General features: G+C 50.3%; 5 protein-coding genes across 5 annotated transcripts; 3 read left to right on the plus strand and 2 right to left on the minus strand.

Annotated features, from left to right (window-relative positions):
• Window positions 1-534: 534 nt before the first annotated feature.
• AtWU_00382 (glycosyltransferase family 15 protein) lies at window positions 535-2,271 on the plus strand (the record flags this gene model as incomplete). Its single annotated transcript, XM_035495498.1, has 5 exons — window positions 535-806; window positions 873-1,274; window positions 1,329-1,415; window positions 1,471-1,876; window positions 1,930-2,271. The coding sequence occupies 5 exons, from the start codon at window positions 535-537 to the stop codon at window positions 2,269-2,271; spliced, it is 1,509 nt and encodes a 502-aa protein (XP_035351391.1).
• A 1,957-nt stretch (window positions 2,272-4,228) lies between these two features.
• On the plus strand, window positions 4,229-6,763 carry AtWU_00383 (uncharacterized protein; the record flags this gene model as incomplete). The annotated part of the gene is made up of 1 exon (XM_035495499.1): window positions 4,229-6,763. One exon carries the CDS (start codon window positions 4,229-4,231, stop codon window positions 6,761-6,763), a length of 2,535 nt encoding a protein of 844 aa, XP_035351392.1.
• A 574-nt stretch (window positions 6,764-7,337) lies between these two features.
• Window positions 7,338-10,890, plus strand: AtWU_00384 (putative Ran-specific GTPase-activating protein 1; the record flags this gene model as incomplete). The annotated part of the gene is made up of 9 exons (XM_035495500.1): window positions 7,338-7,634; window positions 7,838-8,096; window positions 8,153-8,281; window positions 8,342-8,408; window positions 9,899-10,050; window positions 10,181-10,326; window positions 10,403-10,543; window positions 10,615-10,735; window positions 10,802-10,890. The coding sequence occupies 9 exons, from the start codon at window positions 7,338-7,340 to the stop codon at window positions 10,888-10,890; spliced, it is 1,401 nt and encodes a 466-aa protein (XP_035351393.1).
• A 1,309-nt stretch (window positions 10,891-12,199) lies between these two features.
• Window positions 12,200-13,155, minus strand: AtWU_00385 (phosducin family protein; the record flags this gene model as incomplete). Its single annotated transcript, XM_035495501.1, has 3 exons — window positions 12,200-12,215; window positions 12,272-12,501; window positions 12,565-13,155. 3 exons carry the CDS (start codon window positions 13,153-13,155, stop codon window positions 12,200-12,202), a joined length of 837 nt encoding a protein of 278 aa, XP_035351394.1.
• Window positions 13,156-15,981: 2,826 nt separating this feature from the next.
• AtWU_00386 (WD40 repeat domain-containing protein) lies at window positions 15,982-17,370 on the minus strand (the record flags this gene model as incomplete). Its single annotated transcript, XM_035495502.1, has 5 exons — window positions 15,982-16,002; window positions 16,073-16,192; window positions 16,263-16,352; window positions 16,410-17,122; window positions 17,256-17,370. 5 exons carry the CDS (start codon window positions 17,368-17,370, stop codon window positions 15,982-15,984), a joined length of 1,059 nt encoding a protein of 352 aa, XP_035351395.1.
• Between the last annotated feature and the right edge of the window lie 3,185 nt (window positions 17,371-20,555).

Here is a 20,555-nt window from a genome sequence, read left to right on the forward strand (position 1 = left end):
CTTCATCTCATCGGTTGCCCTCCCGCAGCTCTCGGCTTCCACCCAGCCTCAGCCTGCCACCTCCCCCTCTGATCGCGATTAATGACCTCGTCGACCACAATCGTGTCTTCGGCCTCATTGCTCCGGACACCAGTCCTTTGCGTTGCTGTCGACTTTCCCCCCGCCCACCTCTGCTTGGCCGACTGAGAGGGAAAAGTTGGCGAGAAAGGAGGCTTTCCTCCGGCCGCTCTTTATTTCGACCCTTCGCTTCGTCTAGATCGGGATCCTCCATCCGTTCTCGATTATAATACTCTTTAATCGCTTCTTTGTGTTCTTATATCGCTCGGCTTTGGAAAGTGAAATATAGACCAGAGTCTCGCTCTTCGGCGCTCGCGTGCGGACGTACATATCTCTTTGTCATCGAGATTCCCTTTGGGTTAATATCCGACAAGAGAGGTCTCGATCTGAGAAACTTGTTTCATTTGACTGCTGATATTTGAAAACTACTGTGTGCCATCGCTGTTCAATCAGCCGTGTGGCCCATCTTTTGCACCCATGGGCCTCGTTCAACGGGTTACGAAATGGCTGCCCTCCACGCCGAGTCTGCCCCTAGATGACTCGTCGCGCGAGAAAGGCCGTAATCTGTCCAGATTCGCTTTCTTCAAACGGAGGATACGCTTAAAGGGCAACTCCTCGATCTCGATACCCCTGGGATTTGTTTTACTATTTCCATGCCTTGTAATAGTCCTTATCCTACTACTTTTTGTTCGACATCCTGCTTCCCCTGGGGGGATTCTCATCCCTGCCGGTACTCCGCCTTCTATCAGGTTCGTTCCACTCGCTAGGCACAAGATACATAATTTTCGATAGCTAACCACGCGCCGATTTGACAGGAAAATAAGCGAAAAATATGACAAAGTCTTCGCTACCGGCTGTCTCCCCGTCGAGAAAACCGACGCCCCGCGCGCAAATGCCGCCTTCGTCGTCCTTGCCAGAAACAAGGAATTGGACGGAGTTATTCAGTCGCTCAAGTCCATTGAAAGACACTTCAACCGCTGGTTCCACTACCCTTACGTCTTCCTGAACGATGGTGATTTCGATGACGCCTTCAAGGCGACGGTCAAGAACTACACCAGCGCCCCCGTTGAGTTTGGCAAGATCGATGAGTCCATGTGGGGTTACCCCGACTGGGTTGATCATGAAGTCGCCAAAGAGGGCGTTCGGAAACAGGGTGACGCCGCCATCATGTACGGAGGCATGGAGAGTTACCATCATATGTGCCGATTCTATTCCGGGTAAGTTTCCCAACCATTTCCGCTCCGCTGTCACTAATCCTGACCGTTGAATAGCCACTTCTACAAGCACCCCCTGCTCATGAAATATGAATGGTACTGGCGTCTTGAGCCAGAGATCAAGTACTTCTGCGATATTACATAGTACGACCCTCCCACGGATCCTTGCGTATCGGTAGTATACTGACATCCTAATCAGTGATCCATTCATCAAGATGGCGGAAGCAAACAAGACCTACGGCTTCACGATCGCTGTCAAGGAGCTTCGCGAGACCGTCCCCAATATCTTCCGTTACGCATCTGCCTACAAGCGGAAACACAACTTGGAATCAAAGGGATTGTGGGAGATGTTCCTGGAGAAACCCGAAGAAGAGCCTAAGCCCGAGGAGGAAAAGCAAGAGAAACTCCCTGAGGAGATCCTCCAAAATGAGCCTGGTGAAAATACTGTTCCCGATGTTGACCCGGAAGCCATGGAAGGCGAGAAGTACAACATGTGCCACTTCTGGAGTAACTTCGAGATTGCGCGGTTGGACTTCTTCCGCAGCAAGGAATATGAGGAGTTCTTCGACATGATGGATAAGAGTGGAGGTTTCTGGATGGAGAGAGTATGTTCTCGCGTACCTGACTCGTCTTCGATATGACTGACTGACTGATCTAGTGGGGTGATGCGCCTATCCATTCATTGGCCGCTGGTATTCTCCTGTCCCCCGGTGACATCCACTACTTCCGTGACTTCGGCTATCGGCACACTACTATTCAGCATTGTCCCGCCAATGCTCCTGCACGGCAATTGCCCCGAATCCCCTGGCTGGAGACGACAACCGAGGACGAAAAGGAGCGCATCGAAGAGGACGAGTATTGGGCGAACCCTGATCCCGTCAAGGAGAACGGTGTCGGCTGCAGGTGCAGGTGTGACACCGACATTGTGGATGTTGAAGGCAAGCAGGGCAGTTGTCTCGCCGAGTGGGTCGAAGTTGCTGGAGGATGGGCATCCCCATAGATTCGGATTGTTGCCCTTTAATGTTCGCTGTATAATCTTCGCCTCCTGGTTTCCGTACCTATTTGTTCGACTATGAGCATTACTCGGTTCGCCCTTGGAGTTATTTGCTTGAGCCTGCATGTTACGTTGGCTGTGGGTTTCTGGACGGCGTTATACGGATCTGACGGCTTCTTACGTGGAAGACGGTGTGACCATTCTCATCAATATGGACAAATACATCTAGCGTGCTTCGTATATCTCACCTGGTTTGCCGCAATCACTCTAAAAAGAAAACAAGTGTATGCTCAGAAGGTCGTGCTGTTGGGAATCCAAGTCGGCTACCAAGTCATTCGTCTGGACCACGTTTCTGGTCGGCTCACTGGAGCGATGGCAGGCCAGAAGCAATCTCGTTCCTCGTATTGAGCACAAACATACGTTGTGAGGTTGCGTGGCTGGATGCGTCTGCTTGTGATACCCAATGTCTGGTGGTGGTGGGCATGCTTTGGTGGTTTCTCATTCGCCCTCGTGGCTTACCCCTGACATTGTCAGGCAGCGAACAGCAAATCTCCAGTTGGTATTTGGGGGGGTGTTGTATGGACAAGCGAAGGATCGCCGACCGACAACGACCAGACATTGTTGCAGATCTCTTAGAGCCTACTTATTTACCTCCTGCTGAACGGGCCATCCGCACCGTACTAGCACCTATCAAATGTCTTTTGTCCCTACTTACCACCACCTGGTGCAAGCCTCATGTGTTCCTATTTTGCTGTTTTGACATCAATTTGCTGTTTTCTTTTCCCCTTTGAATATTTCTTTTTAGTTCGATGCCCCGTTCTTCCCACATCATGTCATGAAATGTACATATCTACTTTATATGCTTCTCTCTGTTCTCTCGTGCTGAAACGGGAGGTTTTTCATTTCATTTTCAATCACACAATCACGCGCATCCATATATTGTCATGGTCTCAAGTCTTGAAGTTACTGTTTGTCCATAGTTGCATGGGATGTTCTAGTAATGTGAAGTCCTCCTGGTATTTGGTGCTAAAATAATACTGTCTATCTGGTCGGTCATCTTCAGTTCTCGGGACAGTTAAGGAAAGGGTCAAAGGGGAGAATCAAGACCAAGACTTGGACCCTCTCCAAGATTGGGGGAGGGGCCTACTAGTCTAGATCGGGTGTAGTGGCCTGAGAGTAGCCTGATAACGGATGCCTTATCGGCGATAGTTTGGAGCTGGGGTCACTGGCGTCTCCTGCAGCCATGATAGACAGCCAACAAACACCTGATGAGATATGTTCCTACTACTTACTTACCGCTAAGCCTGAGCAACGGAAACCTTAACTCCCACCTGACCCAGCCAGAGAGAGGGTTGAGGTATTACTTAGTGACATCCAGTCACGACTGCCGTGATAATCCCATGTCAGGTGCCCCGCGCAAGATAGCCGTCACCTTCTCTTCCGGTCCAGTCACTCCAGTCATCTCTATCTATCTATCTCCCTTGACCGTTGCATTTCCCTACTACCTTTGCTCCCATTTTCCCCAACTCACCTTCGGTCGGTTTCTCTTTACAAGGCTTTCCCCCCTCCACTTACCGCTAGTTTCCGAAAACACGTTGATGAACTAAATCCATCTTGCCCCGAGTGAGGCACCTGACCTAATCTTCCGCCCGGGCCGCGAGGAACAACAGCAGCATCAAGCGCCTCACCCCCACTTGCAATTCATCGTCCGCCTAGGCTGTCATCGGGCATCTGCCTATTAGGCTCGGACAATCCAGGCAGACTCTCCCCCAGCCAGAGTGTTCCTGTAGTAGACAGCAGAACTTGCTTTGTTGAAGTTAACGTATACTTCCGCTGACTCTTCATCCTCTTCATTCCTGAGCTTATCCGTCGTCCTCTGCTTCCGGTCAAAGCTCCACTCTGCAGCTCTTCACTTGCTCTTTCCCTCAAGAACCTTACTGATGAACATTCACTCGCAAACACCATGGCTGACTCTTCAGAGCCTCACCCCAGGCCTTCCCAACACCCTTCAACCGCTTCAAGCTTACAGTATCCCACTCTCCCGCCGTTGAGTGCCTCTGTAGAGGAGTGGTTATCGCGATCGCGGCCTATCAGTATGACGTCAACTCCAATGGAACACCACTCCAAGTCCCTAAGCGAAAGCTGGGCGACGATGAGTGCATCCGACGTGCACTCGGAAGATGGCACTCGCTCTGAACAAACAGATCTTGGGTCTTTGATCGATCAGACCGGTCCTGATGACGTAGCAAGTCTCGATGGCCGGTCCAGCAACAGCGACATGGATACAAATGACGAGGATGGGTTTGATGGTGATGGCTATGAATCCAGGAGCAACGTTTCAGTGTCCCAGGAACTCTCATCGGCCTTCCCTCACATAAGAAACTCGATCGATGACAGCAACCTAACTACCAAGACGGCTTTACGGCAGTCGGTTGAGTCCATCGAGTTCATTGAACCGGAGAACTGGCCCGAAATTGAACGGGTAGAACTAAAGCATACCATCCGAGTGTTCGAAGGATCTGACACAGCAGAATTGGAGCAAGAGCTTCCTAACAGGTCAGAAGGCTCGACTGTCACGGCCACCGTGCAGCAGACCATGACTAGGAAAAGCCTTGACACCGACAAGCCTTTCCATGTGGTATATATTGGCAGCCCTGAATTTCGAAACATCATTCTCGATAAAATCGGTGATGTGTTAGTGTCGAGCACCTATAGCGGTTTCGAGAGCAGTTCTACAGAGTCCTCCAGGTATCATGTCGTTCCAACGTCCTTTGGTGCAGGCGCAGTTCCCAATTTCGCCGAGCTCCTTCCCATTCATGTTCAGCTTATTGTGGACGAATGCACCGAGGCTACCGCGGATCCCCACATGGACAAGCCCAGCACAATCACACTCAAATTCAAGGGTCGGCCACCATGCTCTTCGATGTGGTCAGGGGCCGATTATTGTATTTCATCTTCGGTCCAATGGGCGCTCCCTGATGTCGCCATCTTTTTCCTATCTGGCACTGATACTCCCGAAGACATTGAGACCCAGAAAATGGCCCGCATCCTCATGGAACGACACGGTATTCCGACTATGGTCATCTCGGAAAAGCCGCTCTGGACGATGTCTAGAGACCCTGTCCCTCTTAATCCCCACAGTCTCCACATGTGTCTGGAATTCCGCAATGCCCTGGACGGAAAGTCCAAGGTTCTCAGGAGGTATCCTATCGATCTGAAGACCTTTGAAAGTATTACACCCGGGCAACTCAACAGAAACCTGGCGTCCCTAGCAACCATCTGTCCCAGAAAACCATGTCAAATGGCGTTGGAGGATTTGGATTCCCCGCGCACCAAATCATTTTGGAAATGGTGCACATCCATCCATAAAGACCTCTCTCGTCCTTATATTGGCGACTATGGGGTGTCGATGTCTGCGTATCGTTTCATTGCTTTCAGTATCCTATCTATTGTATTCGTATTCTTAGGCCATACAGCCATGCTCGCCGCTAACTCGACCTTTTCTCGACAATATGCTGACCATACACTAACCAAAGCTGTCACCCCTGTTTCGAGCAGTGTCCCAGCTACCAGCTTCTTGCATACAGTGACATCACTTTCCGTGTTGCCTACATCGCTTGGCGACCTCGAGCTGCGAGGGGACCATGTGGGCAGCAACACGCGATTACACGACCTGATAGAAGGCGTACAGTATGTTTCCGAACGGCATGAAATGACGGACTCGTTTGAAATCCAGGTGGTCGGTGATTGTCATCTTGTAATCAAGCCGCCTCACAAACTTGGCAAAAAACAGCCAAAGTTTAACGTCCAAGTCAGTCGGAATGACAAGCCTCTCGAGTATGAACTCTCGATGTTATTCGACGGGGTGTACACGCTGAAACTAGATCGCGCGGATGCATACGGTCAGGTGGATGTGACACTAACTACGATTACAACGAAACCCCACATACAGACAACATCTGTGGACTTCGGGACACCGTGGTTGAAGATCCAGAACTGGAAACGCGCAGCCCATCTTATTGCCTCTCAGATTTTACGAGACTTTGCTACTGCGCAGACCGGACTGTCCGAGGTCTATGGTCGGGTCTGCACCGATTTGCAAGTGCTCATGGGAGATGTTGTAAGAAGGGCGCACTTTCTACGGAAAGAGGCGTCTACTTTGCGACCCGAGTCGGTGCAAATATCCCGCGAAACGAAGGACATAGTAGTGTCCCGATCAGAGCAGTTTACCGAAGTCGTCAAGAAAGGTGCCGTGCAGCCACTTTTAGCTGTCTCGTCTGCACTGCAGGCTCAGACCCATAAAGTGCATACAGGAGCCAGAGAGATGATGAGTGGCACATGGGACAAGATCAGCTCCCATGCACATGCGCTTGACCTTGGTGCAGTGAAAGAACGCCTCCGAGATGCGAGGAAATGCAAGGCTTTGGATACGGCGCAGAAGAGAGCCCGAAGTCTGGTGAGACGGAGGACTTGTCAGCAGTCGGAGTGTTCACAATAGGGCTATTGTCGCTGTGCCTCATAATTGGAGGCCAACATTTCGGCAGTAGTTTTTTCAGAATAACATTCATTCCTTTCATGTAATTTCCTATGTTGATTGCTTCTTGGGCTGGTTTATTGGGGTTGCTCGCAGGCGAAAGGATGGGTCAGATATCAGGGTCGGACTGAATCATGGGATAAATTCCTGAAATACATGCTGGATTATGTATCAGTGGAGTATGTTGACACTTGCCACGTGCATGACCTTTTCGATTTTCCTCACGAGTGAATTCGGTCTCTAGACGTCTCTCTGTAAGGAGTAGTGATAGAAGTTATAGTTACTGCGGATCGCCCGCCGGCATCAGCAAAGCCAGACTTGCAGGGCGGTGGCGCTAGTGCGGCCTTAGGCGCTTAGGCAATGAACCTACCCACCTCAAAACAACCCCGTCCATATTTTCCCACCCCTCCTCAGTGACTCCCACTTCCCCGATACATTTCTTCCTTTCCTCCTTCTTACCAGGTACATCCCCAGAAACATCCATATCTATCGGAACTTCCCCGCTTATAAATTTGACAGCCAACGCATACCACCCACCATGTCTGACGTCGCTGAGACCAAGCCCGACCCCACCATCAGCGCTCCTGAGGGCGCTGAGAAGCCCGAGGAGACGACCACCACCGCCACCGAAGAGACCAAGACTGAGGAGAAGCCCGAGGAGTCCAAGTCGGTGACCGAGTCCGCTGCCGAGGCCGTCAAGGACACTGCCACCAAGACCACCGACAGCGTCTTCTCCATGTTCGGCGGTGGCCCCAAGAAGGAGAAGCAGGAGGAGCCTGAGGATGCTAAGGACGAGCCCTCCGGCTCTTCCAAGGCTCAGAAGGGTGAAGATGAGGTATGCATTTGATTTTCGCTATGCTGGTGTCGATGGTCCCCTTACGCCAGTTCAACCGTTACCCCGCTTTCCCCTCCATTGATGTCCACTTTTCCTCTTTACCCCTGATTCTTCGTCCGCCTTTTGCTGGATTCTGCAAACGTTTTACGACAGAATCGTTATATTGGCTACTGGTGGCTAACCATGTTGTTACAAACTTATAGGACGAGGCCCCCGAGTCCCCTGAGGTTCACTTCGAGCCTGTCATCCGCCTGACCGAGAAGGTGGAGACCAAGACCAACGAGGAGCTGGAGGAGCAGACCTTCAAGATGCGTGCCAAGCTTTTCAGATTCGACCGTGACAGCAAGGAGTGGAAGGAGCGTGGTACCGGTGACGTCCGCCTGCTCAAGCACAAGGAGAACCAGAAGACCCGCCTCGTGATGCGCCGCGACAAGACCCTCAAGGTCTGCGCTAACCACTACAGTGAGTGTTGCCGTTCATCGTTTGGTGTGGACTTGGATGGCTAATCGATCTTTTAGTTGTTCCCGATATGAAGTTGAGCCCCAACGTTGGCAGTGACCGCAGTTGGGTCTGGAACGCTACCGCTGATGTCAGTGAGGGTGAGCCCGAGGCGCAGACCCTGGCCATCCGTTTTGCCAACAGTGAGAGTAAGTGGACATCGAGATACAGAAGGGGGGGAGGTTCATTTTGCTAACATCGAATTCTAGACGCCAACCTCTTCAAGGACGCTTTCGAGAAGGCCCAGCAAGAGAACGAGAAGCTGCTTAGCCAGCAGTAAGCAGGTTCCTGGCCTCGGATTTTCCCGGTCATCAGTGATATAGAGGGCTATTGTTAATGAACATTTTGATTCCCTTTCCCCCAGCATAACGAGTCTGATGTGGACTGCTCATGAAAGACCTATTTCACCTTCATCCCGACTTATCTTTGTTTCCCCCTTTCTCTTCTCACAAGCATCAAGCTCCTTACCATTTTCACTGCCCCTGCTTGAGAGAAAACAGAATTAATGACGCCGGTCATGGCGAGACCATGAGTCGATGCATGCATGGGTCCTTGGTTTTTCGGCCATGTGGTCCCTTGCATGTCGTGCGACTTGGTACACAGTAGATAGACATCACATGCCCCCAAAATATACGTATGAAATTCACGAAGTCTCTGCCTGCACCTATTGTACCTATACAATCGATCGATAGAGTTTGACTTGGCTCTCCCTCTGATGATAGTAGTAGTGGAGGGATTTCCCTTGTTTCCCTCCCCCCAAAACTTCGAATAGATGGATTATCCCGCGATGTTACATTCGAAAAATTGAAGTGAATTCCCGAGCACAGAAAACCCCCCTTCCTTGAAAAGCTAGTAGTAATGAGATGCAACTCGAATGTGGGTGGCTGTAGCTGTTGGACGCTGGCGGTTAGTTAGTGAGTGAGTGACCCTTGGGCGTCGTCGCGCCGCCGCGTCGAAAGAAAGAGGCCGTCCGGCAGTCAATAACCACTTCCAATCCCCCACCCGGCTTTCAGCCCGCGGAAAGCTTCACTCTCGCTCACTCCTCCTCCCTCTCTTGTTTCTACGTCTAACCCCATCCCTCGCTGGTCGGACACCTTTTGAACTGCACCCTTCCCCCCGCTAACAACCATTCACTCCGCTCCGAAATCTGCAGGATTTCCGACAGGAACTCCCGCCAAACATCCGACTTTGCCTCACCTAGGCATCGCGCGACCTCTACATCCGATAGCTCCTGCATCCCATTCAGACTTTCGCGGGAAGGGTCTCTGGGAAGACAACCTCTAGTTCTTTTCTTCTGATTTTGACGGGCGATTGATCCACCCTCCTCTTTCAAGATGCCTGACGTGAGTTCCGCTTCCCTCCCCAGATTCAGCAATGGCACCACTCTCCCACTGGCGCTTGACGCGAACAAACTCGGTCTACTTTCCACTCGATCGCATGACACTGACGTGACGCTTTTGCTCTACTTCTACAGGTTAAGAGAAATGTCAGATTGGTGACCGAGCAGCACATCGTGTACGTTGTCTCCTACTAATCCTCCCGGTTCCCGAGTCATTTCCTGAATCACCGCCGCTTCTCTTCCCCGTCATCGCTGCCTATCCTTCTCCCCTTCTTCACACATCTGTTGTCGGTCCTCGCGCGATGGCGATTCGGTGTGCGCTTGGCTTCCTACACGGTTACCTCTGCAGAGAATGGCACAAGGGCAGAAGCTTGAGATGAGGAAAGGTCTCTCTTTGCTGACCTCGTGCGCGTCTTCGCGTCTACAGGAACAAAGACTCCGGCGTTGAAGGATTCCCCCTCCGATCATGGTCAATTGAGATCTACGTTGTCAATGAGCACGGCGAGCAGGTGCCTGCCAATGTCTTTGACAAAGTGACATACACGCTGCACCCTAGTTTCGGCGACAGGGCCATTCAGAGTACGTCACCTCTGCGCTTCAGATACCCCTCGATTCGCGTCAGGCCATTGAAAACCGGGCGATAGAGCTGGTCGACTTTACACAAGAAAGTTGGGAGATGGATCACTAGCAGCTGCTGACATCGGAACAGCTTTCAAGAACCCCCCTTTCAGAATCTCAGAGGAAGGATGGGGTGAGTTCGACATGCAGATAGGCCTCACTGCCGCCGACAAGGAGCATTTCGTTACGCACGATCTGAACTTTGCTCAGCCTCGTTACGAATCCAAGCACGTTATTGTGAGTAGATGGCTCTCAGTGTTTTCCCAGCACTCCCAGACACCATTGATTGTGCTAATTCTTCTCTCCCGCACAGACGTTCAAGAACCCCAAGCCTGCCCTACTAGCCCTCCTCCGCGAATCCGGACCCGTCCCAGGAGACGAGAATGGCGTGAAGTCGAAACGCGCCGCAACCGGAGAGGAGGGATCCAAGAAGAAGAAGCGGACAGAGAAGAGTGTAAGCGATGTCTCGACCTCAGAAGAGGAAAAATCATACTAGAAACACATCTGACATGATCCCAATCCCAGGTCGACATGGACAAGCTGGCCGACGGTCTGCAGCGACTCGGCGAAGACGACCTCCTTCAGGTAGTACAGATGGTGCACGACAACAAAGCCCCAGACTCGTATACCAAGAACGATGTTGAGCGTAAGATACCAATACCTTTTTTGAAATCTCTCATCCCACTAACTAACCAATTCAATCTCATCACAGAGGGAGAATTCCACGTCGACCTATATACTCTTCCAGACACCCTAATCAAGATGCTGTGGGATTTCACGCAGGAGAAAGGCGCTTTGTGAACAAAAGCAACAACAACTTAGTTACCCCATATTTTCTCTTTTCTTTTTGCTTTTATCAGACCTCTTTTGGGCGAAACAATTGCTATCTTGTTGTATCTCTCTGGCTGTTATTTTCCCTCCCCCTTATTCCACTCAAAGTTTACTAACTAACTACCTACTACGGAGTACTTTACTTACCTTACCTTACCTTACTGGCTACATTTCGCATCTATGAACAACTACTAGGACTTGTCTATTGTCTATCTTGATTGATTGCTTACTTCTACCTAAACCTACTTGTCTATTTACTAGTCTCCATTTGGGTTGTATTTTTGGGTGTGCTTTCTCTCTTTACTATCACAAAATAAAAACAAACCAGGAAGAAGGGGAGAGAATTAAAGTGGTAAATGGATGCATGGATGGATGGACGGGTAATAATGATATCGTGCAATAAGTAGCGGAACAGAGACAGGCGGGGGGTGGTTTGGCTAGTATCGAAATAAAAAACAATAATTTGGGCACTGTATTGTGAAACAGGCGGGAATTGAGAAGAGAATTACCTCATTTTGAAGTATTGCACTTGATGATGATGATGATGATGATGATGGATACTGGCTTGACTTCAGTAGTAGTGGTAGTACGAAGTAGTAGTACTTTTGGTACTTGGTAGTTAGGTGAGGTGGGTGTTCTACTAAGTACTTTAACACTGGGTAAGGGTTTTGTTACGGGAAAATATTATGTATATAGTATCGTAATGATGTATGCTGATGAGTGTAGAGTCCGTTTGCTATGTGTTTATGAGCTATGGTATGATGTAATACAATGCCTGGTGGCATGATGTGTATGCTACGTATACGAGCGGTACTAAGTAGGTTCCGAGCAGTAGATAAATAAGTAGATAGGTAGTCGGTCTCGGATAATAACACATCGTGGCATCTGAAAGGAGATAAAACGAAAAGGAGAAAAACCAAGAACCGTGTTGGATATCTCAAGCTCAAGGTCAATCAAGCAAGCAACAATCAATCAATCAACCATGTAAATCAAAGGCCCAGCCTTGCCTGCCTGAACACCAGTAGTACTGTCAAGTATGTACTGTAGATCCGTCTATATGCATGCATGTACCCGAACAAATGAAAAAGAGAAACAAAAGGAAATAACAAACAACCAAGACACACTGCCGGCCAATCGAGGATGCAAGAGAAGGAAAAGAGGATAGAGATGACCTGGACGCCCGCTTTGCTGCATTTTGAAGTGTTCGTGCAGAGAACATTATCGCTGTCATATGAACGTGAAGAGAGGAATATTTAGCGTTTCTAGAATGCTTGTTCGTTTACAAGATACGGTATCTGTTTGATTGGTCAGTGATTTGGTCATTGGTAAGGGATACGGGGATGAAACATACGATCTGAGCAGGTCTTCAAGACTGTCTGCGCTGCAGCTCCGACCCTTGGGAATCTGTCTCAGGATCTCGACGATCGTAGCAAAGACATCGCCGTCCTTGTATGCTAGCAGAGCGGGGGCTTCGATGTGATCCATCTCGGCGATCTCGTGGTGGAGCTTGACGAAGTGAACAGTGGGTTGACGACGAGCAATGGTGTTGAGAGAGTCTTCAACAATGCTGCTGGTTGTGGACTATAGAAGCGTCGGGTCAGCGACAAGTTTTCTTGACAAATAGTACAATTGGGTAGAACATACCTCTGGGTCATAAACGCAGACGACTACTACCGTGCCGGATGTGACCTTCTCAATAGCATCCAGGTATCCCACCGCATCGACAATATCCACAGACCCGTACAATTTGCGACGCGGACTAGGCTTCCTCAGGCTGCGGGCCTGCATTTCCTGCATGCGGGCCGCGCGCCATTGGTGAAGAAACCGTTCCTCATCATCGCTAGCGGAAGATCCATCTGGTGGGGAGGAGTTCTGGAGGAGTGTAGCGTCATCGTTGACGGACTTGTTGTAGTGGGAGCGATCGAGACCAGCGACGCCGAGAAGGGTTCTGCGAAAGGAGCTCTTGCGAGCACGCTCAAAGGCCTGGGCATCGGCGATGACACCCTTGGGGCCAGTGTTGGCGTCGAACACGGTGTTGGGGACGCGATAACTGCTGGGGTTGCGGGAGTGCATGGCAGAGGGAGTGTCTTCGGCGTCCGAGAATTGGGGTTCGTCGTGGTCCGAGGATGCGTCAGAGGAGTGAACCGAGTCGTTGTCACGGTCCTCAGGATGAGAAGAGAATTTCTCCCGATTGTTGTTTATGAGTTGATTGAACTCGTCTTGAGCAGATGACATCGTGAAGGAGGAAGCGGGGGGGTTCCGGGCTTTAAAACAAGGTCGAAGACGATGACAATGTCAATGATATTCTTAGAGCTTGGCTGCGCCTTGATCTGCGTCGACGATGGGGTACCGTAAGGGCCTAGTTTATTTTTTCGATTTCAAAAAATTTTTGCCTGGTAAGGAGCAGCTGGCGGGGGGGAAGAAAGCGAATGAAACGAGAAAAAGAAGCGAAACCAATGACGAAGGGTCGTATCCAACACGAAAAATAGGGGGGGTAGAGGAGCGTGTCCCAGAGAGTGTTAGTACACGTTTCAGAATATTTTTATGGTTTTCGCTCCGGTGCTTTTCCTAAGAGAGAGGGAAATCCAGAGTGTTGATCCAAGGGAAGGCAGCAAAAGGCAAGAGAGGGAGAGAGAAGAGAGGCTGAGGGGGGATGTGGAAAGAAGGAAGTGGCGGGAGATGAAACAATCGAGGCCCGAAGGATGGAAGGGGAAGAGAGAGAGGGACGGGCTGCCCGAAAGCGAAGATCAGCCAGTAGGAAAAAGGGGCGGTGTTTCAGAAATCGGAGATCAGCCCCCGGGGAAAGAAGCCGCGAAGAACCTTCCATTTCATCCTATTCTGTTGCCCCAGGTGCCATGGTTGATCCCCCAATGGCTGTGGCCATGGTGCGGCTGGCGGGCTCAATTAAAAGAATAGCAATGGTTTTTCATGATTTAGTGTGTATAAGATCGAAATATCAATCGACTAGGGCTGGAATTAAAGCGAATGGCTAGCTCAAAATGTGACTTGGAAGTCCTTGTAAAAAATCGTACTATAGAGCCCACAAAAGCCGACACTCTAATTCATCCACAACGACGTGGGATCTCGTGGCAATGCTTTGGCTCTCCCACACTCTTTTCTCCCCTTGTACCCCCCAAACCTTCATGCCACCGCGTGATTACCCTTTAACTCAATGTCCACACGACTGATGACGTGGTGTGCTGGAGGACACGAAGGATGGGACTTCGCAAAGAGAGGGCCATTTGCTTGGATGGTTACCTCCAAATGGAAATCAGGATCCTCCTTGCTCTGACAACTGGCAGCTCCCCAGTGGATCTAGCAGCATCAGATGTGTTTCATCGCCATCAACGGAGAAAAAATCCTGTCGCTCCTCTCCCTCAACAAGAACTCCCAACACCGCTTCTGGTAAGTTTTGCGTTCGACGTGTTCACCTCGGATCCTAACGGTTTGCGCATCGCCCGCGCTGGCCGCCCTGGTGGAGACAACAAGTGACACATCTTTTGGATAGGGCCCCCAGATCCAGTGGGCTCCGCCGTCGGGCGAGATCCGGACAATGGCCTTCCAGGTTCTGGCCTTCCAGTAAAAGCTCGCCCTGCCCTCCCGGTTTAGACAGTGTCATCCTGTACCTGTTGATCTGGCCCCGTCCCCGGTGGAGTACGGAATCGTTGCCTTGCCTGTTCGTTACTCCTCTTCCGCGGGCAAATCCTTCATCCCGAGAGTGGTACGTAAGTAAGTATAGGGCGATAGATCAGCCGACCCCACGCGTGTGGGAACTATTAATAACTTGGGACATCCCGTGTACGCTGGTCCGTTGCCAGTAGGACTGACCTTTTGGCCGCTGCAAGCGATCCCAGCGCCCTTTTATCTATCACGGATATAGCCCCCTGGTCTCCCCAACTGACACTCCCGGTTCTATCCCAGCGAACCCTACCCAAGCAGGGTGAACCAAGCAGGAACAATGACACAAAACAGGATATTGCAAAGAGATTATTGAGCTTTTCCAAAAAGTATTGCCTGTCATTTGTACTAGTGGCTGCCTAACAACTCTCTGCCACACCTTGGCTGACCACCAGGCCGGGACATAAGAGTGCCGCGGAACATGACTTCGTGGGGCGAACCCCCCGAGGGATAAAGGAAAGATTTGCTGGAAACATGGTCGATTTCAACACCAGATATAATAAAGGAAAAGCCCGCTTGAAAACACTCAAATGACACAACCGACACTTTCAAGACGTAGGCTGATGATTAGAACAGAAGGAGATCGCAGTAAGAGTCAAAGGAAAAACGTCATGGCCTATCCGGAAACATTCCCTCCCTTTCCATCCATCACCCGCAAAAAGTACAGAAGATAGTGAGTAAGAAAGGTCAGAGAAAAGAAAAAGGGGTGGGAGAAAGAAAAGGTGAAAGTGGAAAGGAAAAAGAAAAAAAAAAAATACTCGATCAGGGTAGTAATCGAGGTCAGAAATTGAAGAAAAAGACAAGGGGAAAGACGTCGAAGAGGGGGATGGGGTTAGTAAGGGTGAAGGGTAAAACGAGATCGAAAGAAATGAACACAAGTAAGAAAATTAAGCCCGCGAATACATAAGAACAGGGGCCTGCAAATCTTCGAAGCTCAAAAGATGACATGTGAGATGCGCTGCCTCTTGCCCAGCAACGCACTGATATCCGTGCAACGATCCCGAGGTCTCAAACATCAATAGCATTATTACAACCCACCGCACCAGTAGTCGAGCATTGTCGGTTCGTGTTGGCATTCTGCTCTTCTCTTTGCGTATTCTTGCTCGTCACACCCAGCTGGGAACGGCGGCAGAATCCCAACCCCGACATGCTTAGGCACCCTGACTGCCCCGTGATTTTTCGCTTCTTGGTAACTTTGCCGGTACTCCGAGATAGTACATTATGGAGCAAGGGCGACAAGATTTGCTCCCGGTGAAAAAGATTATCGTACAATGGCGGACATTTAGCCTAGTGGCGCAGAAAAAGGAAAAAAGAAACTTGGAATGAGGACGTCGCAAAAGACTGAGACAGGGTATCTTTGCTGTTTTTGTTCGTTTTGCTTTTTTACCAGGCCCAGACCTTGAGCTGTAAGACGGAGGACGATTAGTATGCTGCACAGCCCAGTCCACCAAAGTGATGCTTTTGCTAAGCTTACCAGAGAATCCCAGGATCCAGTGCACAAGCTGATGCCATCGTTGCTGACTCCCAAGCAGCTTACGCGGTTCTCGTGACCACTCAGGGATCCAACCTTGTCTCCGCGCAGGACATCCCAGACCTGCAGGTGAAATATGATCAGCCGGTTGTCCTATATTACAACTAATTGGGCAGCTTCAGTCAGATCTTACCTTGCACTCGAAGTCATCGTAACCAGCAAAAAGCAATCTGCCAGAAACGGAGAAGGCCACGGAGGTGATACCGCACAGTATTTGGTCGCTCTGGAAAGATCATTCGTCAGCCACTGATTTATTCGCGAAACAGATTGCCAGCATTACCTGGTAGGTGTTGAGTTCGCGATCCGCACGAATGTCGAACAGACGGCAGGAGGTGTCGTCAGAACCGGTTCCGAAAGCGTTTCCGTCGGGGAAGAACTGGATGGCGTTGATGTCGGATTCGTGTCCAGCGAAAGTTTGCACCGCCTTTCCGGTACGGATATCCCACAGCTTGGCGAAGGCATCGCAGGCGCCCGAAACGAAAACGTTCTGGTTTGTCGGGTTGATGCTGATCGACATCACGTCGCCAAGGTGATCAGCGAATTCAGTAACCTTCGAGCCCGATTCGATATCCCACAGCATGCAAGTCATATCGCCGGAAGACGTGATGATTCTGCGATCGTTGATGAACCGACAGCAAGAAAGGTAGCCGGAGTGTCCGGAGAGCTCACGCGCGACACGGGTCGGACCCTCACGAGAGGAGAGGTTGTAGATCGAGCAAATGTTGTCGAGACCACCGCAGGCGACGTAGTTTCCACTCGGGGCATAGGCACAGGTCATCACCCATGATGACCTCAGCGGGATCGCATGGACCTTGTTCGTGGTGTAGGCGTCCCAGATGATGAGCTTTCCGTCCTGAGAGGCGGAGACGAGATGACGGCGGTCGGTCGACCAATGCATGGCGTAGATCTTGGCCAAATGTCCCTTGAGCGTCCGCCGGGGCTTCATACCAATACGAGGCAAGGTTTCAGTTTGGTTCTGCGCGACTTGACGGACTGTTGGGGGGGAAGAGAAGGAACCAGAGTCAGCAAACGAAACACACGACCAATCAAGAGTACAACGACGATTTGTTGTCCCCCATTGCGAGAAGAGGCCATGAGATGCGAAAGGGAAAAGAGGGATGCGTACGAGTTGTATCGGCCAACTCATCCTTTCTGCGCTTGATCTTGTCCTTCAGGCCTTCAGCTTCGCGCCTAGCCGCGGTAATCTTAGCCTGCATCTGTTCGCCGGACATGTCGGCCATCTTGACGGAACGAGCCCCTGGAGAGGGAAGATGTCAATTGTGAAACGGAAGACGGGCCTGAGGGGAAGAAATTGAGTTGACGGCGGGCGGCGGCGTCGTGAGATCCAGGGGACTGAAAGAACCGCGAGAGGGGGGTTGCGGGAAGAGGGCGGTAGGGGGAGGAGGAATGGGAATAGAGAGAGAGGGAAGGAGAAGGAGTGAGAGAGTGAGAGAACGAGGAGGGGGGTTGATTGGGTGTGGAGCGAGTGCACGGCGGAAGCGACCGAGCGAGAGCAAAGAAAGTTTCGACCCGGGGCAATGGTGAGGTGGTTCGGGCGTTTAAGTCAGCAGGGGGGGGGGAGGAGGGAGAGTAGTAAGTAAGTAGTAGTTAAAAGTAGTTAGTGGTAGGGAGGAGTAGTAGCAGTAGTGGTAAGTGTGGGAAGGAGGGGGGTGGGTTTTTTGGTTGTAAGTAAAGTGAGTGAGTGAGCAAGCAAGAAAGCAAAGCAAGCAATCAACTGCTGAAGCAGAGAGAGAGCACGAGGTAGTAGTGGTAATCGGGATGGGATAGGATACGATCTTGGGAAGAGAAAAAAAAAAAATTAAATTAAGATAAAAAACAAAAAATAAAAAAAGAGGGAAAGGGGGAAAAGAGAGAGGAGCCTGACGGACGGAAGGGCCAGAGAGGGAAAAGGCAGGGAAAAATCCAGTTGATGACAAGCAGTTAAGATGGAAGGTGGTCGTAGTAACTCCGTCGTAGCGCCAATAATAATCATGTATGGCCTCACCAGACTAAAGCAAGTCGTGCCCTTTACTCTATCGGGGCTCTGATGGCTTCTACTAGACGCGGCTGTACGGACTATGACCGCGGACTACTACGACGCCAACAATACATAATACACAAGACCGCAGGGACCAGAGTTCAGGATAGGATGGGATTAGGATGGGATTAGGATGGGAGGGGATGAGATGAGATGAGATTACATTTGATGATGTTACTCTTATTGCGGCGGTGGTGGGCGGCGATAATATTGGGCTGGTGATCCTGGCTGGTGAAACAATACCAATTATACAAGAACACTGCCACCAAATGGGTTCAAAACAATAAGACTGTGTGCCAGAAGAAGGAAGAAGCAGCAGCCAGCAGATGATGATTATCGGAGAACCGGTTAGTGAGTTAGTTAGGGGGAGCTCCCCTCTCTCTTCCTCTTCCCTCTCTCCAGGAGGATCGGGGGGAAAGAGAGAACGGAGCCTCCTGATGAAAAAGCCAAATCCGGTGGAGGATTAAGTTACCTTCCTGTGACAATACGAAAACCGTACCCGGCCAGCCCTTCATTCACCAGAAAGGGAACGTGCCATCCCTGATTGGCCAAACCAGCAGAAGAATTGGTCGGGTCAATTTCAACCGGTCCATCTTGTTCTCCTCGTTACATTACCCAGGGGTAACTTATCTCCTCCTCGTTGGTTTTAAGGGGAAACCAGCCAGAAGAAAAGACACTAGATACCACGACCACTAAGTCAAGTAGTCTAGCTCCAAGTACGAAGTGCCCAGGTAGGTAGGTACTCCGCCAAATGGTCCCAGGTCTCCATCAAGGCCACTAAGGGGGGGAAAGTGGTCTACACCCTGGTCAACCCGGTGGAGAATTTCCGCTGCCATTCCCCTCTGGTTGGCCAGATCGCCGACAAGTGGAGGTGCTCGGGACGCGAAAACCACAGGGGAATTTCTGAAAGGGGGGGGCATTTCATCGAATTAGTTGGGATTATTCTTCCGGGTCTTCCTTCAAATCTGAAATAGGGGACCTCCATACGGAGTAGTCGAGTATCTATTCATCTAACTAGTAAATCTCCAGCAGTTGAAGGAATGTTCATGGAAGGTTCAATGTAGGACAGGGTTCACTAGACACTTACATAGTACATAATCTCTACCGTTGACATTTGACATCTGCCGACTTTCATCTCCTTGCCCACGGGGCAAAGTCCGACAGTGCATGAATCGCCGGTTAGTCCAGGTTGCATATCCACAAGGATTGGTACCAAAAATACGCGAATTGCTCTCTGCATGCCGAATGGCGGTCCATCTAAGCCTTGCACGAGTCGACCCTCCTCCCCTTTCCCAAGACTATCTACTTAAACGGGTAGGAAAGAGGAGAATGAATGCTCTGCTTGCAGATCATGGTCATAGCTAGATAACGTCTACATTACGGTTCACCATGTCTGTCTCCTGCAGAATCGAGTATCGAATCCGGGATAGATGGGGACTCCGACGGACTTCGAGATTAATTCCACATCTACTCCATACTGCATGTTGCTTCGATCAACAGTTTGTCCCGTTCATAATGAGATACACCCTTTTTCAGGGACCGTGAAGGCATAAATCCGTTATTTGTTGTGCCAGGTTATTGGATTTTTCCGATTTTGCCTTGCAAAAAGATATCGGAATAGGTGATGACGAATATCTAGTGGATTAGTTACCCGCCGCATCCTTCGAGACTACTATTAGAGCCGTATCGTCTTTCAACCGTTCTCGCAAGATATGCATTGAGAAGTAAGCTCCAGCTCCAGCTTCATGCTGTGCATACCATGCAGCAACAATTCCTTGTGCAGATTTGCTAGGCGTTGAGCCGAAAGCCAAGCGGGGATGGATTATTGCGATGGCTGGGGCAAATGCAAGTCAGAGGTTATTCTCCATTCATTCCACTTGTTGGCCAAACATCGGAATTTACTGGGTGCTTAGTAACACGCTCACTTACTGCATCCAGTTGTATATCCGCAGGGAACAATGCTATTGTTTTCCTTTCCATTTGCTTTTGCTTCTTGTGGTTTGACCTATCTGCTGGGGGATGTGCCGGACCGGGTAGTATCTACCTTGCTCCTCAGGTTTCTCTAATTCTTTAATTCATTTGTGCGGCAGCGAGCCAACTCTTGTCCGCAAAGCGGCAGCGCCTACTGGTCATTTAATCTATAGCGTTGGAGACGGTAATATCCACCTACGTCAGGTTCCCGAATCTTATTGCCGGCTGCAGCTGCAAGAACTCATTCCTTTTTATCACGGCATAAGTTCGGCATGCTCATCCTCGGTGATGCATCACGATTACTACTTACTATCCAGGGCCGCCCCCGGCGAATTACTTCCGATTATTTTTGAGAAAGTGTCTCATCACAAAGGACAAAAAGTCCAAATTACGGGAGTTGCACCCCCAATGACTCGT

The sequence above is a fragment of the Aspergillus tubingensis genome, assembly GCF_013340325.1.
Source record: "Aspergillus tubingensis WU-2223L DNA, scaffold_1, whole genome shotgun sequence".
Classification (NCBI taxonomy): domain Eukaryota; kingdom Fungi; phylum Ascomycota; class Eurotiomycetes; order Eurotiales; family Aspergillaceae; genus Aspergillus; species Aspergillus tubingensis.